Source organism: Miniopterus schreibersii (assembly GCF_964146895.1).
Source record: "Miniopterus schreibersii genome assembly, chromosome: 15".
Classification (NCBI taxonomy): Eukaryota; Metazoa; Chordata; class Mammalia; order Chiroptera; family Miniopteridae; genus Miniopterus; species Miniopterus schreibersii.
This window is the reverse complement of record NC_138115.1, coordinates 6,422,426-6,443,344: the sequence shown is the minus strand read 5'-3', so window position 1 is coordinate 6,443,344 and position 20,919 is coordinate 6,422,426. Positions and strand designations below refer to the sequence as shown.

The 20,919-nt window shown below is 45.5% G+C and overlaps 1 protein-coding gene across 1 annotated transcript in view; it reads right to left on the bottom strand.

Annotated features, from left to right (window-relative positions):
* Window positions 1–20,378, bottom strand: part of LRIG1 (leucine rich repeats and immunoglobulin like domains 1) — a 106,784-nt gene extending 86,406 nt beyond the window's left edge. Inside the window, exon 1 of the mRNA XM_081159999.1 lies at window positions 19,890–20,378. Coding sequence (XP_081016125.1) covers window positions 19,890–20,113 — 224 coding nt within the window. The 5' untranslated portion in view covers window positions 20,114–20,378. The remainder of the gene's footprint in view (window positions 1–19,889) is intronic.
* Between the last annotated feature and the right edge of the window lie 541 nt (window positions 20,379–20,919).

Sequence of the window (20,919 nt, the reverse complement as noted above, 5' to 3'; positions counted from 1 at the left end):
ATTTCCTTAAGTTACAGGAGGGCAAATTTTCCTGTTCTAGCAGAGAACACTGTGTGACGAGCTCCCCAAAGGGTCTGGAATCTGGACTTGCTGCAAGAATAACCATGGTCTCTTCTGCCACATCTCCTCCTTTGCTTGGGATTACAAACAGGAAGACAAGTCAACCAAAGAAACCAGGCAAGTACTGCCCATTATATTTCTGCCTGAGGATCTTAAAAGTCTTAAAAATCTTAAAAATAAAATTCTGTTCACCTAAGGAAGGTAAGACAGAGAAAGGTATCTCTACCTGGGCAATACCCAAAACCATTGAGAACTGTTTGACCTGTCTCTTTTTAAAACATGCTCTGCTTATAACTCAATAAAAAGACAAATGACCCAATTTAAAAAATGAGCAAAGAAATTGAATAGACATTTCTCTAAAGATATATAAATGGCCAACAAGCACACCAAAGATGCTCAGCATCACAAGTCATTAGGAAAATTCAAATAAAAAGCCACAATGACAAAAGATCCAGAGACATAGAAGCATGGAACAGACTGATGAATCTCAGAGGGAAGGCAGGAGTGGGTGGGTGGGTGGGTGGCTGGGTGGGGAGAGGGTAAGCAATGAACTTATATGCATAACCCACGGACACAGGCAATAGTGTGGTGAAGGCCTGGAGAGGGGGGTAAAAGGGGTCAATGGGGGAAAAGGGTGAGATCTGTAATACTTTCAACAATAAAGATAAATTTTTTAAAAAGTTTTTTAAAAGCCACAATAAGATACCACTCCACACTCACTAGGATGATATAATTAAAAAGACAGACAAGCCCTGGCTGGTGTTGCTCAGTGGTTAGAGCATCAGCTCGAGCATGGAAGAGTCATGGGTTAGATTCCTGGTCAAGGGCACATACCTGGGTTGCAGGTTCGATCCCTGGCCCCAGCAGGGGCACATGCTGGAGGCAACCAATCTATGTGTCTCTCTCACATCAACATTTTCTCTCTTCCCTACCCCTCGCCCTCTTTACTCCCTCCCTTCCATTCTCTAAGAAGTCAATGGGAAAAATATCCTCAGGTGATGACTAACAAAAAAAAAAGACAGACAATAATAAGTACTGGGGAGATTACGGAATAATGGGAACTGTCATATGCTGCTGATGGAAGTCAAAAGGGTGCAAGCAGCCTCTCTGGAAAACAGTTCAGTGGTTCTTCAAAAAGGTAAACATAGACTTATAATATAAACCAGCAATTCCACTCCTAGGTATCTACCCCCCCTCAAAAAATAAAAACATACACTTACGTAAAAAATTGTACATCAATGTTCATAGCAGCATTATTCATAAGTACCAAAAAGTGGAAACCACCCAAAAAGTCCACCAGCTAAGGAATGGATGAACAAAATGCTATATAGCCATTCAATGGAATATTATTCAGCCATAAAAAGGAAAGAATTGCTGGTTCAGGCTATAATACAAAAGATCCCTGAAAACATTATGCTAAGTGAATGGAACTAGACACAGAAGGCCCCATCTGTATGATTACCTTTATATAAAATGTCCAGAACAGGCAAATCCATAGAGACAACATGTAGATGTTGCCAGGGGACAGGAGGAAGGGAGAGTGGGGAGGGAGTGCTTATGGGTGAGGAAAATATTCTAGAATTCGTGATGTTTGTACAGCTCTGTGAATATGCTAAGAACCCTGAATCAACAATTTAAAAGGATGACTTTTATGGTATTTAAATTATATTTCAATAAAGCTTTTATTATTTAAAAAAACAAAACAGAACCCTGCTGTTTTAGTAGGCTTTCAAAATTCCAGATTAAAAAGGCCACCTAACTATTTCTGTACCATAAAAATGCAGAAATAGCCTCTTTTCTCTAACTGCTGGTAAATAAATGAAGTGGGAAGCAAGCAAAATATCCACATTTCGGATGCTAAAGCTGTGATACCACCTTCAAAAACGCCCCCTCCAAATCGGCTCCTCCCAGTTTCCTAAACTGTACTCCACTCACACCACAGCCCTGCCCACGAATCCATCAGCATTGAAAAACCGCAGTTGCAGTTTATCTTCTTGCAGAAAACAGAATTCTCAGGATTTCAAAAGAGCATTTTTTTTCCTGCTTTTGAGTAATTATTTAAGGTGGCTGTGGAAAGCAGGATTCCCAATGCCTAGCCATTCAAAAATTAAGAACAAGCCAAAAGGCAGGAGGAAATGTCACCACAATGGTGAGAATAAATTAAAGATTAGGGTCTAATTGATTTAGATATAGCCCCTTTCTGTGGTTGGGGCAGGCAGATTTTAGAACAGCAAGCTATTTCTGGAAAAGTCCCTCCTGAGGAAAAGTTGGAAGGGTGGGGTGTGAGACTATACGGTTCCATTTTGGATTAAAATTGGTTGAAGGGGACTGAAAGCAGATATAAATGGCCAATGCACCCCACCCTCCCCCACGGGTAAGTTGGTCCTTCCTGGACCAGAGCAGGTCGTGTGTCCCCCGTCATGCACACACACACACCCCCTATCATGGTGCTACCCTCCCCCGCAAAAATGTAGTTAACTGGGAAGTCCAAAAGTCTAATGGGGCCAGGATGCTAACCAACATCAAAGGGATTCCAGTTGCTCCCTTTATGCAATAAACTTCTTTCACCCAACATCATTCACACATTCAGAGTGCAAAGTTCACTCTGATATTGGTGGCTTTCTCACTTTGTAGCTTTCTTGGCAATTGTCCCTTGGCCTGGTTGTTCATTAATACATAATCAGAACATTAAAAGCATTGTTTTGTCTTCTGGGGGGTGGGGGACTGTGACCAATTTAATAAAGCTGACATTGTCCCTAGGGTGGGGAACCACCTTGCAACTGACAGAGAATTACAAGATGCACAGATCAGACCTGTGTACATGCCCACACTCACAGAGAGTTAAGTATTTCACAAGATGTTTTTGATATTCCTCCATGGCAAAGAGGTTAAGATTAAAATGTTTATCTTACCATAGAAATTGACCGGGCACTTTTTTTCCCTTTAACCCTTTCAGCCCCAAGTTACTCCTCACCTTTAAAACCTTTAGAGGAAGTGGTGTGACATTTGCGGCAGAAAGACAAGTGAACGAATGGGAAGCCTTGAGCCAATCAGGCTCTAAGAGAACGCTGGACAGTTCTCTACTCTTACTTTTCAAACCAAACACAATGACAATTTACTTTCAAGCCCATGTTTACTTTGCTGAAAGCCACATTCCAAACACAGGCTCGTTCTTAGAAGGGAAGCAGCTTACAGTCCAACCTTGTTTATGCTCCAAGTAGGTTTGACAGAAAAACCACATCAATTTGTTTTAAAATAATTTCCATTTGCTAGAAGCTGTTCCTGAAGGGTTCTCCACCACGCTAATCTGCTCTGATTCCTACCAGCTGTAGGTAGCAGGCGGCTCGGGCACGGCAGACTGGCTCTGCAAGGCTGGAGCAGACTGGGGCTGCACCTGGGGCCCACAAAGCCATTGCCACCTTCCCCTCCAAAACACATAGCCAACTTCAGTTTAAGAGGAACACAAAACATTTCCTTGTTCAGTCACACCTGTGACATGCCCACACACAGCACAGTTTTCTGAGGCTCTCCCTCCACTCAGAAATGCACCATCTCTTTGTATTAGGGACACATATTTGTGTTCAAGCCCAAAGTTCAGAGTTGAGGGCAGTAAGATAGTTTATTTGCCTAACTAAGCATCAGAAAAAGAAATTTAAAAAGGAAATGCAGATTAAAATAATTCAATGCAATTTTCATGTATTAAACTGGTGTATGGATACAGAGGAAAAAAGTAATGTTTGTCAGGGTGTGGAGGAAATGGGCACAATTTCGACATAAATTAGTGGCCTCTTAGGAGCAGTGGTGCCAAATCTTAAGAATTTGCATATCCAAAGCAATGTGGATTCAGTAACTCACCCTAAGGAAACAAATGTATAAATGTATATGTATGAGGATGTTTACCACAATTGACAAAAAACCTAAATGCCCAATATCAGGGAAAGTTTATGACTTAAAACTGTATTTTTAAAAATGCTTAAGGTTGAAGAAAATATTCATGCTATCAAGACTTTATTTTGAAAAGCAGACATTATGTTGTATACCTGAAATTAATATGTTATGTACCAATTATGCCTCAATTAAAATTTTTTACAAGTAAAATTACAAATGAATAGCAACCCTAATTTTGTTCAAACAATATTAACTCAAAACAGGTATTCAACGACGGACATTACTAGAAATTTATACAAAGAAGTCATGAGATTTATTACTGAATGAGACTGATTATTCCTTTTTCTTTTGCAGTTTCCTCTTTACTCAATAAACATGTCCACCAGAAAATTAAAAGTAATTAAAATAAAGGCAAGGTCACTAGGGAAACAGGTCAACAGCACAAAACCCCTTTAACATAAAGTCATCCTCCTCAACCATCACGCTTACTAGGTACACACAGGCCTCCCTACAGAATCACAGCCCAAGGCCTCGATACCATTAAAAGGAGGCAGAGCTCACTGGGCAGAACACCGCTTTCCCACTGCCTCTCTTGTGCATCTCCCGGAGACTGCCCACACCTGAGGTCCACACCAAAGGGGCCAGATTCAGAAACCAATCTGCCCAAAGTCTGCTGCTGAAGCCTCTGCGAATCCAAGTTGCCAGTTTGGACTGAACCACCGTGGGATGTAACCTGCCCTTAGTGTTCTCAAGCGTGCTCTGGTCATGGAGAGCAGCCTCTCTCTCTGCCACCAAGGACGGAGAAAACAGCCTTGGCTTGGTCACCCTTCTTGTCCAAGTAGAAGACTTAGCAAAATAACGAAGAGCCAAGCAGCCCAAACCAGCTGCCTGGACAGAGCTCAGCATAAACTGAGCAGAATAACCACAAGGGAAGGGTGTCTAGACAGCCTCAGTCTGTGTAAGAAGCAACTCTCCCCTGCAGTGTCAACTCAGAAAAAGCAGACTCCAAACATCGGCTCCAGCAAAGAGCAGATGAGAGCCATGTCTCAACCAGGAAACACACTGTGGGCTCCCCCGCCAAACGCAACACAGAGGAGAGCTGCCCGGCCGCCCACCTGCCAAGGACAGCCACCGAGGTCCAGAAGGGAAGCGATGCCCGGGACCCCATGTGGAACACGGGTCACATGCTTCAACTGAAAAGGAGTTTCAGTAAGAATTCTTGGATACAGGATTTAAAAGCCACCTTCCCACAATACAGGGACTAAAAAAACCATCAGTTCTATTTGCTGCTGCTCCCTTCCTTTCCATTCTTCTAAGTTTCTCCACACTACTACTTGGCAAGTGGAGGAAACTATCAAACAGATGAGGCATATTTAGGAAATGTACAAATAGATGAGCCCCTGGGAGGCCTAGGACACTTATCCTAAGTGTCTGGGAGAGGTATTTCTATAGGATTTATAGGCACATGCAGAATGAAAACCAACAGCTCTACCTACTTCAGTATCTGTACTGGCAATGCATGTGTCCCAGGCTTTGTGCTAGATTCTGGGATTACAGTGGTGGATCAGAAACAAAGCCAGTTCCCCTGCCTTCAGGGAGCTTACAAACTAACAGGGCAAGAGACAGTAGTCAAATATCACATGAAACTGCTACAGGAATCTAACCCAGTGGGAAGGTCAGCAATGGTTTCCAGAGGAAGAGACATTTAAGGGGGATGAGTAGGAGTTTGCAAGGCAAAGACGGAAAAACACTTCTTCAGGCAGAGAGAGCAGGATGTAAGGGACATGAGACATGTACAGGGTTCTAAGAGCCTAGAAAAGGTCCCACGTGGTGGCCAGGGCACATGGAGCCAGAGAGGAAGGAATGATGAAGGGGGAGAGGTAGATTGACAGTCAGAGCTTTGGGCAGTGGGAGTCATGTGTTCCAACTTGCAACTCTGCAAAGACCCCTGTGGCTAAAAGGGGGGGCAAAACAGATGTGAGCAAAAAGCTCTCTACCCCCCTTAAAGTCTGCAAACAAACAGAAATAGTGTAGAAGAAAAACTGAACATAAAATTTATCATGAAATATCACTGATGAATTTCACTGTTCTCCCATCTCTCTCTCTGCGGTGGCCGTCTTTTAAATGAAAGGTGGGAGGCAGTGGATCACTGCCACAGCAGTCTCCCGGGACTCCATATGCCTCACAGGGCCACACAACCCAAGGCTCGGCAAGTATTTCAGGCAGAGTATAAACTCCATCGGCAAGCTAAACTGTTTATATGTTCTGGAGTTAAAAATACACCAGTCAGGTCAGCTTTAACACCAAGGCCTTATCACCAAGGCTGTTTGTAAGCTGGTTACACAAGGCTGACCTAGGACTTGCCCATCTTTTAAATGTGCCTGGATCCACAAATTGTCTAAGGCTACATCGTTAAGATTATAATAAAGCCACCAAATACACAGGCATTTGAGAAAAACACTTTCCAAACCCAAGGATACTCTACTGTTTATAAATAGTTTACTTTTTTTGATCCCTGAGCATATAATATTCACAGTTGCTCCAGAAACCAAAGAAACATGGGGCAGGAACACAAACCACAACCTAACAGAAACAATAAACAACAGATGGCGAGACATATGCTATCACCCCCTTCACCAAAGGGGCACACCAAAAATGGGTTCTGACACACCAGCCTGCCAATGCAGAAGCATGCCCTTCAAGATCCCACTGAAGACACCATAATGGAGCACTGGCTCCCTATGCAGGCACTTCAGGCCAACGAAGAGTTGAAGGACCAACTGCTGGCTGCGAGGAACTCAGACTTGTAGGAGAGGCAAGACAAGCACAAGAAGGCAGGCAGTACTGGCCTTGCCGTATTCTTTCTAAGTGCAATCCTGCAGTCAGGTTTGAGTTCTAACTCTAACAAGTGCTAGACCCTGGGCAAGTCAGTCAACCACTCTGGGCCTCATGTATAATGTGGAAGTAATGTATTTCAGAGTTAAGATGAGAATTAAATTAGTTAATGTACATGGGTCCTGCTGCAGAGATGTGAACTGCTGTTACTGCTATAGTTATAATAATAACTAACCTTTCTCAGGCTTCTGCTGTGTCTTGGGCCCTCTTCTAAAAATTATAAAAGTATTTCAATTTTATCCTAATAAAAAGTTTAGTAAGATGGACACTCCAATTATCCTTTTAACATAAGAGGAAAATGAGTCACAGGGAAGCCGAGTAAACTGCCCAAGGTCACCCAGGAAGCTGGGCTCCAGAGCCACCACTCTTACCGCTGTGCCACCAAGCAACACGGCTGCTTCATGCCCACTGCCACCCACCCACACGCTTGCAGAAGGAGCAGGGCTTTGTAGAGGGCAAAGGCACAGCCTTCCCTTCCCCAGGAGAGCCTCCGGCACTGCGCTCCTCCGGGCTTCTCCTTGGTTAACGCAGCTCGAACGTATCTGAGGGGTTCACGACAAACGCTAAAGTAAATCAGACTCGCCAGTCATCCTTGCTTTAACCAATGATTCTGATTATGTGATAGTTACGAAAATTGAAACGTCATCTGTCTCAGAACAAAGGGGTGGGGGACCCTGAAAAGTAAATGTGGCTGCCACACTGCTTCCCATACACGGACATGTCTATTTTCAGTATCACAATCTCAATCCAATTATTTGGCCAATTTTACCTCAATGCTCGTTTTTTAAAATTCTGACTAGAATTTTCCAACTACACTGTAACTTTAAGCTTTTGTGTTTCTTCTACATCTAAAAAGAATGCCATTTCCCAATATATAACTCCCAGATGTAGAACTCACAGATGATTCATCTCACAGAACAAGTGTTCAGAGACATCAGCTCCAAATAGAGGACAAACTTGGAATCCCCTTCTCCCTCAGAGTGAGACTCGCCTAGATCGGCTTCTCTCAACAAAGTTTGTTTTCAATTATATTTCCAAGTTCTTTTAACAATAACTGCCTGGCGTCTGGCACCAACACATCTGATTCTCTGAAGTGGTTCTCAAGCAGAAAGTACACAATAAGGAGAAAGGGGAAGGAAGGGAAGACCATAATTTTTGTTTTAGGTCAAATATTCTCTCCAAAAGCTCTCTTGGACATTCAATATCAGACAATCCACCAGCTATACTGCTCACTAAGGCCTGCCCTGCAAGGAGCACTGGCGACTGAAGAAAGCCTCTGAATTCATCCCCTAACCATCCCTGGCTCTTCACAGAACACAGACCTCAGTGTAAAGAAAATGCCCTTGTACTTCTGAGAGCTAAGTTCCAAAACACTTTTGATAAGTCCTACGCAGGCCAGCTAGAGGAATCCCACTTGAGGAGTAAATCGCAGAACCCCTCTGGGGTACAATGAAAACTGTGGGATCTGTTTCTAACCCAGAAACAAGGTACCAAGCCCCAGAAGGAAAGTCACAGGGCAATAAACAAATAATTAGCAAGGGATTCCTAGGAACATGAAATTGAACGATCCGGCTGCTTTCAAGTCTAAGTGGAGAAAAAAGACAGGGATCTGTGAAGTTACCTAACCGGACAGACTGAGAATCCTCTAGGAGAGGATTAGATTAAAAAAACAATTCACCAGAATGAGGGCAAGTGTGTAGCAGAGAGAATGCCTGACATTGACAAGAGGCTTGTTGAAGGGTGGGAGGGTTATTTGGCCTATTTTGATCTCAGAAAGCACATGGGAAAAGGCCATCACTAGGTCTTAAAGGGAGAATTTTAAAAACAAAAAAAGGCTAGTTATTTGGACTATTTGCTTTAGTCCTAAATTAGTACCTAATTCCTGTTACACTTCCTGTCAAGAAGTTCCAAACCACTAATTGTGCCTCCAATTTCATTGCATTTTAGCTGCATCCCCAAACAAGTTTCCAAATTCCAAGGATTTGGTCTAAAGAAAGAGAAAATCCAAAGGTTCCTCCTTACGAAAATTTACATGACAAAGAATAAGTGGAAGGACCAGAAAAGCCCAAGAATTTCACTGAAGGCATCAAGGAACTCCATGTGGAAGAAAGGTGAATATTCAGACAGAGAAAACAGAAGCTTCTAGATTCTGCAGGATAAAGTCTTCTAAGGAGTCCAGTTATGATAGGGGGATAATGATTTTCAAAAACAGTGTTTGACCAAGAAGAAACCAATAAAAACCCAGGCAGATGGGTAGATGTGATAAAAATTTGACTCCCCAAAAAAGACCAAAATTGGAGCAATCAAGCCACTACACTGCACATATTAAGCTGTTGAGTTTCCACCATGAAGGGTACACAATGAAGATCTCCCTGGTAAAAGGCTGAAAGCTACTCTGATACCCACCATGCTCCCTGCACAGTCAATGGTGAGGGTCAGCTCAGGAAGGACAGACAGGGAGGTGTGTAACTGCCCGCCCTTCAGCGATCACTACTGAATCTGTTACAGGTGGCCCACCTAGTCATTTAAAGCAGTTTATCGGCATCACCTACAACTGCCCTCATCCCACTGTGCACTAAAGGCCTGCTGGAGAAAGAGGCTGCCGGAAGTAGCCCTAAGAAAGGCAGAGATAGGCAACTCTTCGGAAATATGTGACCTTAGTTTATTTACCGTTTTTTGACCTAAGTTCTTACAAGCAAAATCAAGGATCTAGAGTAGGTTTGCAGCAGCTTTCATAGTACTCCTTGGGCCAGAGGGGGAAAGGAGGCTCACCATCAAAGAAATACCAGGGAATATTTCCTCCCCTCACCACCATCCAAGGGCCCTCCCTGGAAGCCCCCACCACAACCTATGTCCCTGTGCTGCCCAGAGCATTTTCACTCATCTGAAAATTCCACTCTGAAGCACTGACAAGCAAAAATTATTAAGTAAGTATTCTAGATACAAAGATCAATTTACTAATTCTTACCATTCAATGAGTAGTATTAAGTTTATTCCTTCTTTGCTTCCATTAGGATAAAATCATAAACCTGAAAACGAGGAGTCACACATCCCTTTACGGAAAGGAAATTAATTGACTACCCCAAGGTCACACTGCCAAACAGAGGCAAAGCTGGGACAAAACCCCAAGGTCTCCTGACCTAGCCATGGGCTATTTTCCTATCCTACCACATTCCCGCCTTCATAGCTTTAAGAAAGTTATACTTTTTCCTTTTAAGTCAGTAGTTTGAGTCCTGTTTGGTCAAGAACCCCTTGGAGAAGCTTAATGAAAATGTGGGCTCCTTTCTACCCAGGAAGATGAGCTGAGCTCTAAAAGACTTCACATATAAAGTTCCCCAAACAACCCCCTCACCCCCCCAAAAAAAATTGCCAATCTTTAAGACAGTCTGGAATACAATATAATTTAATCATTTCTAAGGACTGTTTCAAGTGAACTTGTGAAAGAATCCAAAAATCTCCATAGAAGAGTTCCTGATTTTTCTCTTGGGCAAAGCACACCCCTTGAAGAGGCCAAACCACCCGTGGCAAAGAGTCCTACACAGACATCAAATCTGAGAAAACATTCAGAGGAATTTGGAATGGGGCAGCCCTTAATAGCTGCAAAACATTTTAGTTTGCTCTCTGGATCGCCTCTCCTCCAAACTCAACCCGGAAGGAAACCCCATCCCATGCAAGCTGCAGCATCTGCATCCATCACTTCATTGCATCAACAACCAACTTCCTGGGAGCAATGAGCTCTTCTGGCTGTTTACAGGTTTTGCAAGCACTGGGGAGCTTCTGCACCAGAAACTCACACCAGCCCAGGTGGAAGGAAGAAATCATGGACAAAAATAATCTTTTAATTAAAAATAAAATGAAAACTAAAATGTAGCTAAGATGCACAGTGCTGGGCCAAGGTACCACACTACTGAAATCAAACGAAGGAAGTTCTCCCAATTTGCAAAATAGAAATTAAATTCCTAGTTGGAATTTCTCAATTGTAAGTTTTTCCCCCCATAAATTTTTTTAAACCCTCTGGCATGTGCTTCCACTTTTTTAAACACAGAATCCACTGTAAGATGGTATCTAATTAAATACTGTATAAATTTAATTTAGCTTAATATAGCCATGAGTTTAAACTGACCATGTTGGACAGCTTTTAAAACCACTGAACACTCCATAATCTATATGAAATTAGATTTTCACAAACAGAATATGGAAATCGTTCTATAAACTCTGATCAAGTGAATGGACCATGGAGGACTGCGTGACTCCGATTCGGATTCCTAACTAAGCTGTAGCCATGATGAAATCTATTCTAAAAGGGGCTCCTAACCAACCAAGTAACAGGCTGTGGAGAAATTAAACAAAACAGAACAAAACCATTCTGCAGCTACTTGAAGAAAAGCATTTTCAAATCTGTGTGAAGTTTAAATCAAGCCCAGAGGGTTCCAGGAACCCAGTGCTTTGCTTTTTGAGGATTTTCTTACAGAGTGCCTCTAACTCTATTTAAAGCAGCCTCAAGTAGCCACAGCTGGAGGGTCAGGCCTTACAAAGTAAACAATAGTTAACTCAATTCAGACTCCGGACTTAACTACACCCAATGGCTAATTATCCCTCTATTAAGTAACAATATCTGAAAAATCAGTTTTTCAATTACCCATTTGTAATTATGTTTGTTCACTAATGGATTCCAATCAACAATTAATAGCAGAGTAAAAACCTCCCAATTAAGAGCTACAGGGGGAGAGAGGAGAGTACATCAGAAATACAGTTCTGGCAAAGGACTCTAGGACAAAAGAGCTTCCTAAGCCCCTCCCAAAGAGAAAAAACAACTATTCTGAAAACAGAAATTAAGAGTGCACACCGAATGTGCTCAATAAACACTCTGTAAATATACAGCTTACCAAAATTCCCTTTGCAAAAAACACTTAAAATGAAAGCTGATTTCTTCCAAAAGTTGTTCAAATTCACATTTCTTAAAACACCCTTTAGTGAACTGTATAAGTGATTTACATCTCAATAAAGCTGTTAATTTATTTTTTTTAAACTATATACATTTAAAAATAAAATTATATGCTTGGAAGTCCAAAAACATGGAGGCATAGGTGTACTGGGGCATAGATCAAACAAGAGGAGCTGCAGGCGGGTTCCTGACAGCTGGGGGATGGCACATAGAGCTCATCACATTATTCTGCCCACTCATGCAGATGTCTGCTGTCCCCACAGTAAAAGGCAAGAAGAAATATCCTGTACCAACAGAGTGAGTTTTTTCAAAGTACCTGGCTGCACACCTAACGTTCCCTTAATTCCAAATTTTGTTTTAAATCAGACTTTTCCGATCTTCTCCTCACAAGAAAAAGATGCTCGATCTCCAACAGCAGACTGACGTCCCAGTCAGCCGTAGCGGTCACTGCCAGGCAGAGCCCAGCACGCTGACTTCTTTCCATCCAGCCCAGAGTGCCAAGACTCGAAGTACAAATGCTCCCGCACAGAGTGCTGCAACTACAAGATGATCTGCCCACCAGTTCAAAAGTGCTCAATCTCTCTCATAGTATCTATTAAGTAGGTAACCCAGTGAGAAGGAATTTATCAGTGCAACATATATTCTGACCAAGATAAGCAGCAAATTATTTGAAGGGCGAATTATAAGTTGGTGGACGTAGCAAAGGACAGGAGGGCGGGGGGGGGGGGGGGAACACCTGCTATATGCTACATAAAGGAATCTTAGAAGATGAAGTTGTGAGATTTTTTAAAGCAGATTAAAAACAACAACAACCCTATTATCTCCACCTTGTTCCTCAATATCCAGCCAATTCTGCTTGCAGGATAGACCCTCACTCACTTTATTCATTTCTTACTAATAATATGAAACCTTGAGAAAAAAAATACATGCAGATCTTAAAAGATTAGAGCCTTGTGAACAACAAAAGTTTAAAGACTAATCATTGCAAAGTGCTTAAAGAGACAGGCCATGCTTTCTTTAAACTCTGAATGGCACCTTTTGCCAAAACAAACTGAACAACAGTGACTGGAACCTGCCTCCTGGTTCGTAAGGAAACCAAGATGTATTAGACTTGCAGGGATGAACAGATTGGTTGTTGGCACAAAGGGCTTTACCGGCTGTGCTAGATTTAACAGTAAAGATGCAAACAACTGAGCTGTTTATGTGGGCAAGGCTGTGAGTTGTACCCATTCACTGGGCAAGACTCTGGTACAGGTGCAGGGGACCCGCGGCACAGGGCTCTTCTGGTGGCGCCAAGGCCAGATTCCTCAGGTGACTGTACTCACTGCCCGTGGTCCCCTATAAAGTTACCTAGGACTGCAAGAAAACCAAAACGAAAGAAAAATGTCAGAGCTCTCCAGCTCTCTGCATACAAGCCCAAAATCGCCTCCCCTCACACCTCCTCCTCCCTCAAATATTTCCAAAGAGAAGTGGGTACAGTGCAGGGCTCAGCCGGCCACAGCCTGTAACCTAACCCATGTTCAGAGCACACCTGCATTTTTCCAAGCTATTGACAGAGAGGAGTTACTTGCATCTCAGTCAGGCTCAGTTTCAATGAAACCGTGGGAAATAATAGGATAAAATTATTAGTTTAATGGCCTCTCACTTCCCTGCCTCCTTCCTATACCCCACCTCCCAAAAGGATAATGCTAATAGAAGTATTTGTACAACTGGAATACATTTATAAACCATCTCGATGATTTTTGCTAATTGTATAATTTGTTGCAACTGTTGATAGCTTCCCACCCATTCATCTAAGCTTCCCAAGGGCACAGGAAGTTTCACTGTTTCCCTCTATGCATATCACCAAAAACTTTATAGAGAAGGCTGCTTGAGTGTGAGCCCTGCCACCCTACCCAATCCAAAAGAAGCCTTCATTTCAGAAAAGTAAACTTTTCCCAGGAGAACCTCTGTCATCAGGAAATCTGACTTGGAGAGACTCGCCATGACAGGGGATGCAAAATTTGATCTACTGAGGCCTTGACTTTCAAACTGTGCTCTGGAGCCATCACCAAGTTGGCCAACCCATTTTGTGGAACTGGGCTCAACACATGTGTCATCTAACTTTGTCCTCACAGCAGCTGTAAGATAGAATATTACAATCCCTTTTAAGAAACAAAGGAAAGAGTTTCCCCCAAATCACACACACAGCTGCAGGGTGGTGGGGCCAGGAATGGACCCTAGAAATAATTTCCAATTGTTCATCACTATTCCTAGTGAAGGGTGTGCACTCAGTGTGATTAATTTAACAGAATTAAAGTGAAGAAAGCTTCACCCTCACCCATTCTTCTCCCCATCAGTAACCCAAACCAAGACATGGATACAGCTGGGCAGCGAATACCCATTTAGAGGACACTAAGAACTGAAGGCAGGACACCAAGAGCATGACACCCAGGGAAATGGAGAAACAGCCGCTTTAAAAACACGACGACTTTCATAAACAGACTGGGTTTATGGCGTGTATTTCAGAAGACAATGTATAAAGTAATTGGATAGAAACCACATATAAAGTTTTAAATTACATAAAACATAACAGTATATAAATACATAAAGCATAAAACTTTTTGATAAGAAAAATACATAAGCATAACCCTCCAAACAAACAAACCAGGATACAAACTGGCCAACTCCAACTAGCCCACATACAAACTACAATTTTCATTTCTTTACAGTCTTGATCCACTCATTTTGCTTCATGACAGGAATGGATGTACTAAGTTCTTCACTAGAAAGTTTCCCAGACGGTCACATAGCTGGCAAATTAACTGGTCAGCCTAGACAGCTATTCCATGCTCTGCAGTTACATAAAATGTAAGTGCAGGTTCCAAGGGGGTAAACCATTGGGGAAATTTTAACCTCTGCTATTCAAAGTCCTACTTCTCTGCATGGAGAGATGAGAGCTGATCTGAGCTTCCTAACAACTCCCACACTTTCCATCAAAATACAAGCAGGAGACCAGCACATCACTGACACGCACCATGGACTGAAGCCAGGAGGTAGATGGCATGGACCTTACTGCCTCAATGTCATGCTTAAGTCATAAAAAAACCACTAATGGTCCCTGAATTTCCCACAGGCCAGGGAACATTGGGGATTTTTAGATATTTCTCCTCCTCTGCTGGGAATGTTTCCTCCACCCCTCCTCCCTCCGGGCTCAAGACACCGCCTTCAGCCTTTGAAACTGCCTCCATTGTAAACAGCCCTGAATATTAACACAGCCCAGAGTCCTCTTGCTTTTAAAAGACCCCCAGGGTTTCAAATTGCAGTCCTGAGGAGGGGAAGGTCCCCAGTGAGTAAATGTCACCAGCTCTTTCAAAACGAGTTGAAAGTTAGGCTTGCTCAGGAAACTTAAAGTTCTTCAACCTATGGGGTATGGCAGAGGAATCTCTTTGAGTTTTAAATAAGAAAAAATTAAAAAGACCTGGGACAACCAATATTTTTTGCTTATAGTGACTTTCAATTCAACGAATCCCCTCTCTATATTCCTTTGCCTGTGAACATCACTTTTAAAATAGCCACAGGCTATTTTAAACAACCTCCTCCCGCCTTCCTGCTAACAGAGCTTCAGAGCTCTAGCAGGTGCACAAAATGGGTCCAGGTGCAATGTTGTCACACAAAACCCTCCTGCTCCCTCGCATTCCTGTCCACCCTGAAAGAGAGGATGCTGAAAAGACTGTGCACCAAGGAGACACCTCTGCAGGGTGGGGGAGAGGCCCTTTCATTGTGAGCATGTGTCTGAGGGAGAGAAAGGTCAGCCAGAGGCCGTTCCAGTGTGCTCAGGGAAGGCTGCCTGGGGAACCCAGGCAAAGGCATTCACAGGGCAGGGAGGGAAGCCTTCGGCCTGAGGAGCAGAGCTGGGATGCCAGACACTGGGACGTCCACTAGGAATCAGCTCTTGTCACTGCAATGAATCGTCTTCATCTTTTTGGAGATGAAGAATTATTGCCGACAATCCATTAAAAAAATCCAACCTTTGTGAAACTAGTAACCAAATGTAATTATGGAAAGAGATAAGCACATTTCTTTTTAAAACAGTCCCTTGAAAGGCAGGCAAGAACAGCTCTGACATACCCTAAAGGCAAGAGGGACACTAGGCCAACACAGCTGCTGGGCTCTTGGGGGGAGGAGGAGGGGAGGGTACGCAAAAATTAGATTTTTCAGCTATAATTTCATACCAGGGGGGTTTTCTCTCAAGGCACCAATTTTGTTTGCCAGAGGCTTCCCCTTACTCAAAAAAAGGTGTGGGAGAAATAGTGACAGACCAGTGCTCCAGCATGGAGAGGCAAGGCCATGCTCTGAACTAGTGACAGACCAGTGCTCTAGCATGCAGAGGCAAATGCTCTAACATTTGTTGCCAAAAGGCCTCTGAGCTCCAGCTAAAGCAAAACTTTGAAAGCCCTCACACCTTTCAGATTCTCTCCACTGCCCCATGTGGAAAAGGCTTGCTATTCCAAACCACTGTCTGCCCATCTCAACAGGTAGGAAAATGTTCAGTGTCTCCTTAGTCCTTGCTAAGCGACAGAGACATAAACCAGAAACCAGAGGAAGCAAAGACTTCAGGACAGCCTGGACAATGATCTACTTCTTAAAAAACATAAACACAAGAATCTCAGTTTGGGTTCCGGAACAATTTGGTCACCTGCACTTTAAATCTAATTTGCATAAACAGGATGGGAAGTATTTTCCAAAGTCTTAATTCAGAGCACCCTGCACACCTGGGCCTCCCAGCACAGCTGTAAAATTTGAAAAACAAAGGCCCTCTTTGCTTCACAACTACAAAGGCAACCATGGTTTGTGTTTATTTCCTAATGTAATCAAAAGCGCCACTTACATGCCCAAGCCCACGGTTTAAGGAACCCAGGTTTGGTACAGCAAACACATAAGAAGACATAATACGAAGAAGCCAAACCGACACCTTCTTCTTCATGTGGCACAGGACAACCACATCTGGTGTCCTCCAGTGGATGTCCCTGCTTCTGAATGCTCTGCATCTGCCCTCCACACTGAGAATCAGGGTTTGAGCTTCCTCCAGGGCCTCTGTCCTTCCTATCACAATCCCACTGGGCCATCATTTAGCTTCCAGAGAGGTTAAGCTAGCAACACTGTGCTCCACGCTATGCCACAGGTGAGTCTAAGGTATATTGTATTTAATTCTTCTTCAACAGTTGCTGAAGCCATGCTCTCAAAAATAATTTCAAAGAAAGCAAACATCTGAGTTCTAAGAAGTCCAGCTTCTAAGGTTCTGGGAAGTTAGAATAAGGCTTGGCAGTGCTTGGTGCTATTTATGAATGTGCTAGATGGACTATGCCAATCTCACCTACGTAATGGGATGGCAGACTCAGTTACAGTTTGACTACTACGACTATAAGTTATTGTGCTGAATAAGTTGTCCTCAGGCTCCAGGAATGAACACCACTCCATTCCTTATGCTAGGCCTAAGAACAATTCCAAAATTAGATGCACTGTTTACAAAAGCGAAAAAAAAAAAAGTTCCATAAAGCCACAGGTCCCTTTCTGTCTCAATCCCACAGCCTGAAATTGATTGAACTAGCTGCAGTAAATCTTGTTCATGGGGTTATAAATCAGGTCAAAGCATTTTCTAGATACGGTATAGGCTCCGAGGGTGTAAACTTAGTGTAACTACAACATATTTTATTATAACATATACAGAAACTTTCTCCCAGCCCAGCCGGCATGGCTCAGTGGTAGAGTGTTGACCTATGAACCAAGAGGTCAGGGTTCAATTCCCTGTCAGGGCACATGGCCGGGTTGTGGGCTGGATCCCCAGTAGGGGGCATGCAGGAGGCAGCTGATCAATGACTCTCCTAATTGATGTTACTATCTCTCTCTCCCTCCCTCTGAAATCAATAAAAACATATTTTTTTAAAAAAGGGGAAAGAAAGAAACTTTCTCCCTTAAGTCTTGCTGAATCAAAGCCAGGAATATAAACCATATAAATATACTGATGGAAAATTCAAAATAAGACTAATGACTTAAATGGGGAAATCTGCAGTGTAAAGAAAAGAGGAAACAAAAAACATTCACCTGATTTTTCTTTAATCAGAAAAAAATAACTTCACAATTTTTCAAAGGATATCCAATTTTGTACTGAACACTTTATAGCCAGAAGTCAGACTCTTCAATCTTTAAATCCAATCAGTTAACACCGTAATCAGTGCAATCAAGTCTACTGAAGCTCAAAACACAGTTTGGTATTTATTGATCATCAAATGTGTGAATAAAAGAGAAAAAACTGCAATTTTAAAGGTATTTATGCCATGTAAAACATCACTCCTAGGCAACAGAAACCTCAAAAAACAACCAGTAGTTCTGCTCCAAAAATTAAAGGGCATGGTAAAGTGGATCTTGTGACCATAGGAAAAGTGCAAATAAGAGGACACCCTGTCCTTTCCGGGAAGTCACCACATCTGAACTAAGCGCCTTCCCCACAATGCCACTGACACATGGCACTGGGAACCACTCTTCCAACAGGTGGACACTGAAGAGTGATTCTGATTCTGCCCACGACTTTATTTTTTTAAAAAACTACCTTAAGAGCATGTACAGAAAAAACCACAATACCCAAGACTGCCCCAACTAGATAAAATACTACCCTAATGGCAATGCTCTCACACACTGTGACCACTGGTTTCACTAGGTCAGTGAATTCCACAGAAGCCGCAGGACATCAAGGAGAAAACCTAATCATAACCGAAGGGCCCAGCTTCATAACTCCGTAGCACTTGGTCATCCTAGAAATGTGTAGTGTAGTCCAAGGTAAATCTGGGCCCCGTCTTCAGAGGTACAGGATCTTCACATTAAAAAGAGATTAACTCCTCTACTTCCCCATCAAGGCAGCCAGATATCCAGACCACATGTCCTTAGATCAGGCCACAGGTGTTGGTTAAAACTTGTGTCACCAGTTTCTCTTTTTAAAACAGTGGATGTCATGCCTGAGGTTACAACTGTGCCTCTTCTATGTTCTAGGAAAGATGTCCAATTACTCAGCTGAAAAGCAGACTACTCATGCTAGGCCTTTCCTGTGAGGTACTAATAGTTCTGCAGAGATGCCAGTTACTGATAACTGAACAGGATTTCGACTCATGGACCGGACTGTTCAAAAGTTTTAAAAAGTTATATCCTACCGTGTTTACAAACGTCTACTGTGTTTTTCCCCTGTCCAATCTCCTGTAAGAAGTGTCCCACTAAGTCCCATATGGCCAAAATCCTGACAACACAGAAAAAAGCCTCTTTTGGGTGAAACAAACTGCTTAAATCAACCAAATCCCCGACAGCCTCTCCTGAAGTAGCACTACTTCAAAACTAACTGGCACCCCTGACAAAGGAGAAAGGCTAGAAGGTGGGCCCCAACCCCACCCTACTGGATCATCAAGCCCAAGGGGGCCCCCAGGAACAGGCAGGAAGGGTCTGGAACCCAGGTCCCTAAAGTGCCAACCAGGCAGAAGTCACAGATCTCCAGGAACTCCCTAAGTCCTCTAGCTCGGTCCTGCAGAGAAGGTTGCCTGCTGCCCCGGAGAGAGCCAAGTCGGGCCGCGGTCCTGGGGAGGGAAAGAGGCTGCACTCTCTCTCGCTGATCAATAATGTGAACGCAAGGCTGGAGCCCAGTCCCCTTCATTCATCGCCCACTGGAGGGCCAAGAGCTCGGGCACCAGAGTTGGGTTACAGGAGAGGAAAAAGAAACAGACCCACCGACGGCCTTCCTCACTCTCCCTTCCAGATGTTTCCCACTCCCACCCACGCGCACAGCACCTCGCCCCCGGACGTCCACTCAGTCTCACCCCGACGCCGGCCGCCCGCGCGGCCAGGCTCGCTCGCCTCCGGGCCCGCGGCGCGCGCCGCTCTCCCGCAACTTCTCACGCCCGCCCTCCCTCTTCCGGACTCGGCGCACCGCCTCCCCTCCGCCGTCCGCGCCAACGGCGCTCCGGCCACACAGCCTCACGCACACGGCTGGACCCGCACACCCTTCCCGGAGAAGCACCCCCGCCGCCCAGCCCCGAGTGACAGCGCCCGGGCGAGGGAGCGCGGAGGCGGCGGCACTCACAGGCTCCGCGTCCAGGCGGGCAGGTCCCCGGGCAGCGCCACCAGCCCGCGCCCGCCGCAGTCCAGCGAGTCCCCGGCGCAAGTGCAGGCGGCGGCGCAGGGCGCCCGCGGGGCGGCCGCGGCCGGGGCCCGCTCCAGTCGAAACAGCAGCGGCAGCAGCCACAGGAGGAGAAGACGAGGCGGGCGGCGCGGGGCTCCGGGCGCTCCGCGGACCGGCCGCGCCATCTTGTCTGGAGCGCGCGGCGAACTCCGGGCGCGGGGGCTGCGAGGTCCGGGACGACGGCGGCGCGGGCGGGCCCGCGGGGACTGAGCTCGGCTCTAGGCTCCGCGCCGGGGCATGGCCGCCCGCGCAAGTTCTCTCCGCGCCGGCGACTCCGGCGCTCAGCGGGCCCCCGGTGCCCGGGCTGCTCTGCAGCGCCCGCAGGGGGCCGCGAACCCCGCGCCCATCCGGGCCGACACGCCCGCGGTCGCTGCGAACCCCGCGAGTCCCGGCGAGAGGTGCCCCGCGGCCGCTCCTCGTCCTCTCGCCGCGCTGCGGGCCGGCGCCGCAGCTCCCGCGCACGCCAAGTGCCGCCGCCGCTGCAGGACGGCGCTCAGCCTCGCAGCCGGACCTCCGCGCCCGCGGGCATCTTCCTCGAGGCTGCGAGCACCCCACGGCGGACCCCGGGCGGGCGGCGCGGCGACCCCCGCAGCCCTCCGAGGGCCCGGCGCGCCAGCTGTCCCGGCGCTCCCGGCAGAGCGCGCAGTCCCGGACGACGCACGGCTCCTCCGCGCCGCGAGAGCCCCGCCGGCCTTGCCGCCGAACAATCAGCGGCTCGCCGCTCGCCTCCCCGCCGCCCGGCCCCGGCTGGTCCCGAGGCCCCGCCCCCGGCCGCTCGCTTCACACACGCCCCGGGTTCCGCGCCCCGCGGCCTCCCGCCGGCCCACGTTGGACGCTTTGCGGTGGCGCCTCGCCACGCCCCCCGCTCCCTGCTCATTGGCTGCCGGGGCCTACGGCGGCCAGCCTGGGCGGCCATTGGAGCGCTCGCCGT